This window comes from Antennarius striatus, chromosome 16, assembly GCF_040054535.1.
Source record: "Antennarius striatus isolate MH-2024 chromosome 16, ASM4005453v1, whole genome shotgun sequence".
NCBI classification, from domain to species: Eukaryota; Metazoa; Chordata; class Actinopteri; order Lophiiformes; family Antennariidae; genus Antennarius; species Antennarius striatus.
The window spans coordinates 20972641-20983174 of record NC_090791.1 but is presented as its reverse complement, the minus strand read 5'-3'; the positions used below and the strand labels follow the sequence as shown (position 1 = coordinate 20983174).

General features: G+C 48.4%; 1 protein-coding gene across 1 annotated transcript; it reads right to left on the bottom strand.

The window, feature by feature from the left end:
- Nucleotides 1-730: 730 nt before the first annotated feature.
- Nucleotides 731-8870, bottom strand: coil (coilin p80). The gene is made up of 7 exons (XM_068336542.1): nt 8519-8870; nt 5088-6006; nt 3401-3487; nt 2666-2713; nt 2510-2579; nt 1622-1710; nt 731-1195 (listed from the first exon to the last, which is right to left on the bottom strand). Exons 1-7 carry the CDS (start codon nt 8767-8769, stop codon nt 1148-1150), a joined length of 1512 nt encoding a protein of 503 aa, XP_068192643.1. The 5' UTR covers nt 8770-8870; the 3' UTR covers nt 731-1147.
- Between the last annotated feature and the right edge of the window lie 1664 nt (nt 8871-10534).

Here is a 10534-nt window from a genome sequence, read left to right as displayed (position 1 = left end):
GGACGTGCCCGGAACACCTCCCCAGGGAGGCGTCCAGGAGACATCCTGGACAGATGCCCGAGCCACCTCAGCTGGCTCCACTGGAGGTGGAGGAGCAGCGGCTCTACTCCGAGCTCCTCCCTGGTGACTGAGCTCCTCACCCTATCTCTGAGGGTGCGCCCCCCCCCACTCTATGGAGGAAACTCATTTCAGCCGCTTGTATCGAGGATCTTGTCCTTTGGGTCACGACCCAAAGCTCCTGACCACAGGTGAGAGTAGGAACCTAGATTGACCGGTAAATCCAGAGCTTCGTCTAACGACTCAGCTCCTTCTTCACCACCACAGACCTACAGCGACTGCATCACTGCAGAAGCTGCACCGATCCATCTGTCAGTCTCACGTTCCATCCTTCCCTCACTCGTCAACAAGACCCCAAGATACTTAAACTCCTCCGCTTGGGGTAAAGACTCTCCAGAGAAGAGGGCACACCACCCTTTTCTGGTCCTGAACCATGGCCTCGGATTTAGAGGTGCTGATCCTCATCCCACTGGCGTCACTCAGCTGCTACCCGTCCCAGTGCAGCTGAAGGTCCAGGTTTGACTCGTCTGAGCATGAATTAATAACAAATATCTGCAGGGGGAGTGAGGCGTCTACCTTCACTATTTAGTGTTGGAAGTGACATTCAAATGGCGTACGCACGATAGTCAACCTGTATGAGAGACTTCTTAAATTGGGATATTCATTTTTTATTACATTACAATTCAGATACTTTGAACTTTACTTATAATTGATTTTCTTTTACTATTTTGTGTTTCATGCATTTCAGCACTAAATGTTTTTCTATGTAATTGGCAAACAACCTGGAGTAAAAACAGGGCTCAGTTTTATTAGAAAGACATTTTTATATTCAGTTACACCACTGCACAAATTAAAACCGCTTTATCCCAGTTCTAGAAACAATCATTCATTTCCTCCACAAATTTAAAAAAAAGGATTCAAATCAAATCCCCATTAAAAAGGAACGACTTGTCAAACTGATAGTCATGTTTCTGTGTGAAGTAATAATCTACTTAAAGACAACATAACAAACCATCATGATAAGATAATGATCACATCTTTTGGCCGTATTGATTGTTAACACAGGTCTGTCAGTGAAACTGTTCCATGTTCAGAGGATCAGCCTGGGTTCCAGCAGCGCGTCCCACCGTTCTGTCACCTGGGGGAGAGGAAACCTTCATGTGACTGCTTCACCAGCATCAGTGTGAATGTTACACCATAACACACTGTGTCAATCTGTTTTTGTGCCATATCTTCCCTGCTTAGAAAAATAATTAGTGGATATTTAAATCAGTTCACTATAAAATGTATACAGATTATTTTAAAACACAAAGTTCTGAATGATCTAAGCCTCACAGTAGACAAAAGTACACGGTTAGAAGTTTGACAGTCTGGCAGGAGGATGACTAAAAAAAAGCATAACAGGACCTTTAACATGTTCAGTGGCATATATGTAGGTCACATGACTGTGGGCAAAACAACACATGACAAAATAAAAACCAATAAAATGGCTTTTATGCATCCCACAGGTTGGACTGTCCCTGTCAGGAGGGCAGCCCCCCAGCAGCTGTGGGCCACGCCTTACCAGCGAGCCCCGGGTCACTGCGTACTCCACCCTCTCTGAGCCGTCGGGGTTCTGATAGACCAGGTCAAACTTTCCAGGTTCTGCAGGAGCTGGTGGAGAAACGGGGGTGTGAGCCTCACAGACACAGGAAGTACGGCCCCTTTCAAAGTAATAGTTTGTTTAAACAGTCACATGATCTGTTCACGTCTGACGGGCAGAGCCTTAACCAGTGTAACCACTACACTGCTGAGTGTTGCTGTCCATAGGTGTTCATTACCACAGAGTGGAATTTCTTAGTTTTCTTTTGTCTTGTTAAAATGCTGTAAATAGTTTGTTTTGACGTTTACCTTTGTTGGGGAGGAGTGGCGACATCTACTGGGAAAACTTTTATGTTGTACTGAGCAGCTGCACTAATCAGTAGTTTACCTGCCTAATCGATTAGAGGGTGTGGCGAGGTTTGCTCTGTTTGAAGCCATCTACACACCACATGCAGCAGACCGTGGCAGAAAAAGGGAAGCTGTGTGGTCAGAAAAACAAATAAAACACTTCCTAACTCCTCCTAAATTTCGAGGCAGAAAGCGCACACGGTATGTTTGTCTTTTACTTTTACTTTGTGTGCATAATATTCATGTTTGTATCATATTTTTGGACTGATAAGATGCTTGTGTTTGTAATACTTCGTTGCAGTTTTTCACGGTGTTTGCGGTATTACCGCAGAAATAAATACTGGACAAACATCAGTCGAAGCGTGGCTTCTCTATCTCAGAAAAAGAAACGTTGGGAGCAGTTACAGACAGTAATACCCATTTCTGGCCTCGTGTTTGAACCTATGATCATTTTTAACATCTCACTTTGTGATCTGTTGAACCGATTCCTGTCAGTTATCTCCAGTGGAGAGATGATCCTTACCCAGAGGGACAGTCTCCATTTCCAGCTCAATCTGACTCGTGCTGGGATCAAAACTCACTATTTTTCCTTCCTGAAATGGACAAAACACTGCTGTTCAGTACTGTGGTGTACAAACACATCATGTCAGGTGGCTGCTGAAGACATTAGTACACTCACTTTAAAATCTGACACCTCTGGTGAATAGTTCTCCGTCAGCTCCAGCAGCTGTGAAGGCAAAAGGACTGGTTAGGACACCAAACCCACAAACGTCAGAGATCCAGTCACCGCTTTAGAGCTGGCTTTAGAGCCATCACCACTTTAATAGTTACACTAAAGTAATAGTTATGGTAAAGTAATAGTTAGGGTAAAGTATTAGTTATGGTAAATAATATTTACGGTAAAGTAATAGTTATGTAAAGTAATAGTTATGTAAAGTAATAGTTAGGGTAAAGTAATAGTTAGGGTAAAGTAATAGTTATGGGGCATGAATTTTGGTGGCAAACATTGGATAGATTTTGAAAATGCCCCAGACTAACCCACAAACACCATGAATGAAGTTGAGCTATCACATGACCGTGTAATTGAGGAAAAATAAACAAGTGACAGAGACACATGAAGAGCAAAAGGCCCCCCCCAGCACCTGGTTGTTGTGAACAGTGATTAAACTGTATTGAGCTGTGATCTGGAGAAAGGACTCCATGAACAAAACGCACAAGATGCACGACTACAACACCGATGGCTGAAGACACGAGGTCATGTCACGATAGCTGTGTGTGCTAGCAAAAGAACCCCCCCCAAACAGACAAAAGGGACCCCGGCCCCCCTGGTGGAGGTTGATCACTACCGGGGGCTATCTGGGACACAGCCGGGGTATCAGCAGTAGGAGGAGATGATGACAGGAGACAGTCTCACCTTGAAAGCGATCCTCTGACCCACCTGGGGGGGGGCAGCGAGCAGCGGCATGGAGCTGTAGTCCCGTCTGGCAGTCTCTGCTCCAGTCTGTGTACGAGTACAGCAGCATCACCTCTGTATCCACGGAAACAGCACCACAACCACCACATTCACCCATATTCACACACACCAACACGAGTACCAGGAAGACAAGATCAGGCACCGCCTCCACTGTTAAGCCCCGCCCCAAACAGCTACTGTCCAATCAGAGAACAACACTCACAATGACATCACACCATCGACATCCACCTGCAGCTGGTCTCACACCCAAACGTGTGGACGCACACACACACACACACACACACACACACACCTGGAGGACGGACACACACACACACACACACACACACACACACACACTTGGAGGACACACACACACACCTGGAGGACACACACACACACACACACACACACACACCACATACACACACGGAGGATGCACACACACACACACACACACACACACACACACACACACACACACACACACACACGCGGACACACACACACACACACACACACACACACCTGGAGGACGGACACACACACACACACACACACACACACACCTGGAGGACACACACACACACACACACACACACACACACACACACACTTGGAGGACACACACACACACCTGGAGGACACACACACACACACACACACACCACATACACACACGGAGGATGCACACACACACACACACACACACACACACACACGCGGAGGACACACACACACACACACACACGCGGAGGACACACACACACACACACACACACACACACACCTGGAGGACACACACACACACACACACACGCGGAGGACGCACACACACACACACACACACACACACCTGAAGGACACACACACACACACACACACACACAGACACACACCTGGAGGACACACACACACACACACCTGGAGGACACACACACACACACACACACACACACACACACACACACACACACACATGCGGAGGACACACACACACACACACACACCTGGAGGACGGACACACACACACACACACACATGCGGAGGACACACACACACACACACACACCTGGAGGACACACACACACACACACACACACACACCACATACAAACACGGAGGATGCACACACACACACACACACACACACACACACACACACGGAGGACACACACACACACACACACACACGGAGGACGCACACACACACACACACACACACACACACACACACACACACACACACACACACACACGCGGAGGACGCACACACACACCTAGAGGACACACACACACACCTGGAGGACACACACACACACACACACACACACACACCTGGAGGACACACACACACACACACACACACCTGGAGGACACACACACACACACACACACACACCTAGAGGACACACACACACACACACACACCTGGAGGACACACACACACACACACCTGGAGGACACACACACACACACACACACACACACACACACACCTGGAGGACACACACACACACACACACACACACACACACACACACACACACACACACACACACACACACACACACCTGGAGGACACACACACACACACACACACACACACACACACACCTGGAGGACACACACACACACACACACACACCTGGAGGACGGTGGAGGACGGCTCCTTGGCTCCGTTACAGCTGACGTCGGAGTTGCCCCCGGGTGTCGTGACACCCCCTCTCCGCTGACACCTCCCACGCTCCCCACGCCCACAGCTCCCATTGGTCAACTGGCCACGACCTCTCCAGGACGCCGGTGACCCCCCACCACGGCCAGGCTGATGTCCTGGCTGTCGGATCACCAGTCGGATCTCCTCTTCACTGCTGGAGCTAAGGGAGTTCACTGGCTGGCCACGGGGGGGCGCTGCTGTGCTGGCAGCCTGCTTCTGGTCACAGTGTGGGGGCTGCAGGGCAGAGGGGGTGTTGGTTCTACTTGTATTTCCGTTAGGAGTTGTAGTTCTGACCACTCTACTTTGTGACGGGTGTTTTTTAGTGGCCTCGTCAGAAGACGTTTCTGAGGAGGAAGACAATGCCGGGGTGTGTGGTTGGATGTGGTTGGATGTGGTGGTTGGATGTGCCCTGGAAGAAGTAGGAATGGAGGACGGACTTTTGGCTGCTGGTTTCTTGGCAGCTGTTTTTCTGGGAGCTTCATTCTCCTCACTGCTGCTGGTGCTGGAGTCCGAAGAGACGTTCTGGACCATCGGGGGCTTCCTCTTGCCCTTAACTGGCTGCTCTACCCTGACTGGGCTGTTCGGAGGCGATGGAACTGGTTTGGTGGCAGTAGCGTCTTTTTTCCTTTTCTTTTTCTTCTCTGCGGTCTTTCCTGGTGTCTTCTTACTCCTCTGATCACCTGACGTGGGCTTGTCACTCCTCTCCAGGCTCGCCTCACTCTCCTTTTTCCTCTTCTTCTTCCATTCCACACCGACTTCATTTTTACACACATCCTCCGGCTCTTTGGATCTCTTTCTGTGGTTTTCACAGCTGGTTCCAACCACACGAGGCAGATACTGCACCTTCACCCTGGAGAAATCACAACGAGATTGAGCAACTGAGGAGCATCTACATCCAGAAGACCAGTTGAACACTTTTAATGAATGTTAGTTTGGACTAAGCTACTTTGCTCACTAAGAACAAAAAGCTTAGGGTTATTGAAGGCATAACCCGTACCTTTAAGGGTTTCAGTGATTCTAGATCGATGGGGCAGCTACTAGCTCTAAGAGACAGGACAATGTCTCTAGATATGAGAAGTGATCATGATGATGATAACTGGGGATGTTTGTGGTTGATTTGTACTGAGAGAGCAGCCAATCAGAAGTCGGATCAGACTGGGGACATCGCTTTAGTGGAGAGAACAGGGACAGTAACATCTGCCCACTCATTACTTTTTCCCCTCAAGAGGTACTACGGAATGGGGGCAATTAAGACATTCAGGTCACTCCACAGGTTTCTGCTCTTTTCCCACTGGTCAGGAGAATCAGAGCTTATTCTCCTCTAAGGCCTCTGCGGAGTATCTCACTTTTGTTACCTAGTTTGTTGTCCGTTTGGTGCTCGAGAGACGGTGGCTTAGGATAATCTATAACACGTTGAATTTTACTGGAATATCAAGACAAGAAAAGACCAACTTAAGAGAGCCCAGAAGGAGTCTCATGTCCACTTCTGATCCACACTCACACAGTTCAGCAGACTACCTGCCTAGTATATAAAAACAAATGTCAGTGTAGAGGAGGGACGTCATCACAGGGCTGTTGATGGACTGTCCAAAAAAATCTGTCTCCTCTCCCACATCTGATCGGCAAGGCAACAGAGACTCCAAACAAAAACTTAAATACAGTTTTTAAACAACAGACCAGTAGAAACCCCATCATGCCAGAGGTGGTTGTGGTTCCACCTCTACTGATAACCAACCATAAAGATCAAACCTACAAAATACATAATCTGATTGAGCAGATCCACATTATTAACGGAATTTACATCATGAGTGTGATGAGGAGGTGAAGAAACAGATCCAAGCTGGGTGGAACAAGTAGAGGAAATAGTCAGGTGTCTGATGGGACAGAGGACCTGCTGTTAGAATGAAGGGCAGAGTTTATCAGTGGTGAGGACAGTCATGATGGATTAGAGACAGTGGTGAGGACAGCCATGATGGATTAGAGACAGTGGTGAGGACAGCCATGATGGATTAGAGACAGTGGTGAGGACAGTCATGATGGACGGATTAGAGACAGTGGTGAGGACAGCCATGATGGATTAGAGACAGTGGTGAGGACAGCCATGATGGATTAGAGACAGTGGTGAGGACAGCCATGATGGATTAGAGACAGTGGTGAGGACAGCCATGATGGACGGATTAGAGACAGTGGTGAGGGCAACCATGATGGATTAGAGACAGTGGTGAGGACAGTCATGATGGATTAGAGACAGTGGTGAGGGCAACCATGATGGATTAGAGACAGTGGTGAGGACAGTCATGATGGATTAGAGACAGTGGTGAGGACAGTCATGATGGATTAGAGACAGTGGTGAGGGCAACCATGATGGATTAGAGACAGTGGTGAGGACAGACATGATGGATTAGAGACAGTGGTGAGGACAGCCATGATGGATTAGAGACAGTGGTGAGGACAGCCATGATGGATTAGAGACAGTGGTGAGGACAGCCATGATGGACGGATTAGAGACAGTGGTGAGGACAGTCATGATGGACGGATTAGAGACAGTGGTGAGGGCAACCATGATGGATTAGAGACAGTGGTGAGGACAGTCATGATGGATTAGAGACAGTGGTGAGGGCAACCATGATGGATTAGAGACAGTGGTGAGGACAGTCATGATGGATTAGAGACAGTGGTGAGGACAGTCATGATGGATTAGAGACAGTGGTGAGGGCAACCATGATGGATTAGAGACAGTGGTGAGGACAGACATGATGGATTAGAGACAGTGGTGAGGACAGCCATGATGGATTAGAGACAGTGGTGAGGACAGTCATGATGGACGGATTAGAGACAGTGGTGAGGACAGTCATGATGGACGGATTAGAGACAGTGGTGAGGACAGACATGACAGATTAGAGACAGTGGTGCTGAACAGAAGACAGGAAGTGGAGCTGGAGGTGGAGGAAGTGAAGATGTTGAGGTTCTCCAGGAGCGACCAGGTTGGATCAGAAATGAGTTCATCAGAGGAACATCCGAGGTGAGATGTTCTGGAGACTCTGATGGTTTGGACCCGTCCAGAGGAGAGATGGTGAGGATGTTGGTGATGATGATGATGAGGATGGAGCTACCAGGGAAGAGGACCAGAGAGAAGGTGGATGGATGTAGTGAGGAAGACATGAGGACAGCTGGTGTTAGAGAGGAGGATGAAGATAGGCTGATGTGGAGAAGGATGAGGAGAAGCAGCAGCAGCAGCAGCACATGGCTTCATCCTGTCTGATGTCAACACAACAGACTTTTTCTACACCCTAACGTTAGAATTCTGACATGCTGAGTAAACTCGGTTCTCCGGCTGGACCGCTGGTTCCGGTTCCGGTCACCTGAGGCTGTCGTTGTCCCGGACCAGGTGGATGCTCTCGGTGTGCAGCAGGTAGTGGTCCTCCATGAACAGGCTGATGACGCCGCGGCGGCTGATGTCGAACCTGTCCCTGATGACGCTCTCCAGGTCCGCCACCACCCGACACGCGTTCACGTCCAGCAGCAGCCAGCACAGGCGGCAGTCCCCGGCGGCCGGCGGCGGGTAGTCGAAGTGCAGCCGCAGGCGGATGAAGCTGTTCCGGTGAGCCGCCATGACGGCAGGACGGCGGCCGGGAAGGAGCAAACACCACGAAGAGAAACACACAGGGTACCGCAGCACGCACAGCAGAAACACCGAACAACCCCGGAAGTGGTGCGCGCTTTGACTTCCGCCTGCCCCGGAAGTGAAACCGTCATTCGTTAAAAAACAAAGCAGAATCGTTTTAAAATAATGAACTTCAGATTGTTTGACTATAAAGAATTTATCGAAACGATGAACAATGTTTATTATAGCTAGTAAACACGGTTACCGTGAATTTATTCAATCCATCCATCCATCCATTCTCTTCCGCTTATCCGGGGTCGGGTCGCGGGGGCAGCAGCTTAAGCAGGGGAGCCCAGACTTCCCTCCCCCTCGCCACTTCATCCAGCTCCTCCGGGAGAATCCCAAGGCGTTCCCAGGCCAGCCGGGAGACATAGTCTCTCCAGCGTGTCCTGGGTCGTCCCCGGGGCCTCCTCCCGGTAGGACGTGCCCGGAACACCTCACCAGGGAGGCGTCCAGGAGGCATCCTAACCAGATGCCCGAGCCACCTCATCTGGCTCCTCTCGATGCGGAGGAGCAGCGGCTCGACTCTGAGTCCCTCCCGGATGACCGAACTCCTCAAACCTTAAACCTTTGCTTAAAAAGCCACATCTCGACCAAGAGTCTTTAAATAATTATAGACCAGTTTCTAACCTTCCATTCTTATCTAAAATACTAGAAAGGGTAGTATCTCAACAGCTCTTAAATTATTTATCATTAAGCGGTCTTTTCGAACCATTCCAATCAGCTTTTCGGGCCCGCCTTTCCACTGAAACAGCACTTACCAAAGTTGTGAATGATCTCCTATTAAATCTGGACTCTGATACCACTTCTGTTCTCCTTCTTTTGGATCTTAGTGCAGCGTTTGATACTATAGATCACTGTATACTCCTTGACCGACTGGAGAGACAGTTTGGTGTCTGTGAGTTAGCTCTGGCTTGGTTAAAATCTTATCTGGTAGGACTCAATGTGTCTCCTACAATAATAAAACTTCTGCCTTCTCCGACGTCAAATATGGCGTACCTCAGGGGTCTGTCCTTGGTCCTCTACTATTCTCCCTGTATGTTGCACCTCTTGGTCAAATTATACGCAGCTTTGGAATAAGTTTCCACTGTTATGCTGATGACACACAACTTTATATGCCCATAAAAGCAGATGATCGATCTGAATTGATTAAACTAGAGGCCTGTCTTTCTGCTGTGAATAGTTGGATGTCCAGTAATTTCCTGCTCCTAAACCCAGACAAAACTGAAATGTTAATCATTGGCCCTGCACGACATAGAAACCAATTTCAACACCTAACAATATCTGTAGATAACTGTCTTATAACCCATAGTTCAACAGTCAAGAACCTTGGAGTAACGTTAGATTCAACTCTCTCCTTTGACAAGCATATTAAAGAGGTGACAAAGATCGCCTTCTTTCATCTACGTAATATTTCCAAAATTAGGTCCTCTTTAGCCATGGCTGATGCAGAAATTTTGATTCATGCCTTTGTGTCCTCTAGACTTGACTATTGTAATGTTCTGTTATCAGGGTTGCCTCGGTCTAGAACTAGGGGCCTTCAGATGGTTCAGAACACAGCAGCAAGAATATTAACTAAAACTAGGAAATTTGACCATATCACCCCAGTTTTGGCTGCATTACACTGGCTCCCGATTCATGTTAGATCCGATTTTAAGGTACTCTTACTAACATACAAAAGCCTTAATGGGCTTGCACCAACCTATCTGTCTGA

Coding starts and splice junctions, on each gene's coding strand:
- coil (XM_068336542.1), bottom strand. CDS start 8,769: ATGGCGGCTCACCGGAACAGCTTCATCCGCCTGCGGCTGCACTTCGAC. Junction 6,007..8,518: donor CGGGACAACGACAGCCTCAG/GTGACCGGAACC, acceptor TGATTTCTCCAG/GGTGAAGGTGCAGTATCTGC. Junction 2,580..2,665: donor CAGAGGTGTCAGATTTTAAA/GTGAGTGTACTA, acceptor TGTCCATTTCAG/GAAGGAAAAATAGTGAGTTT.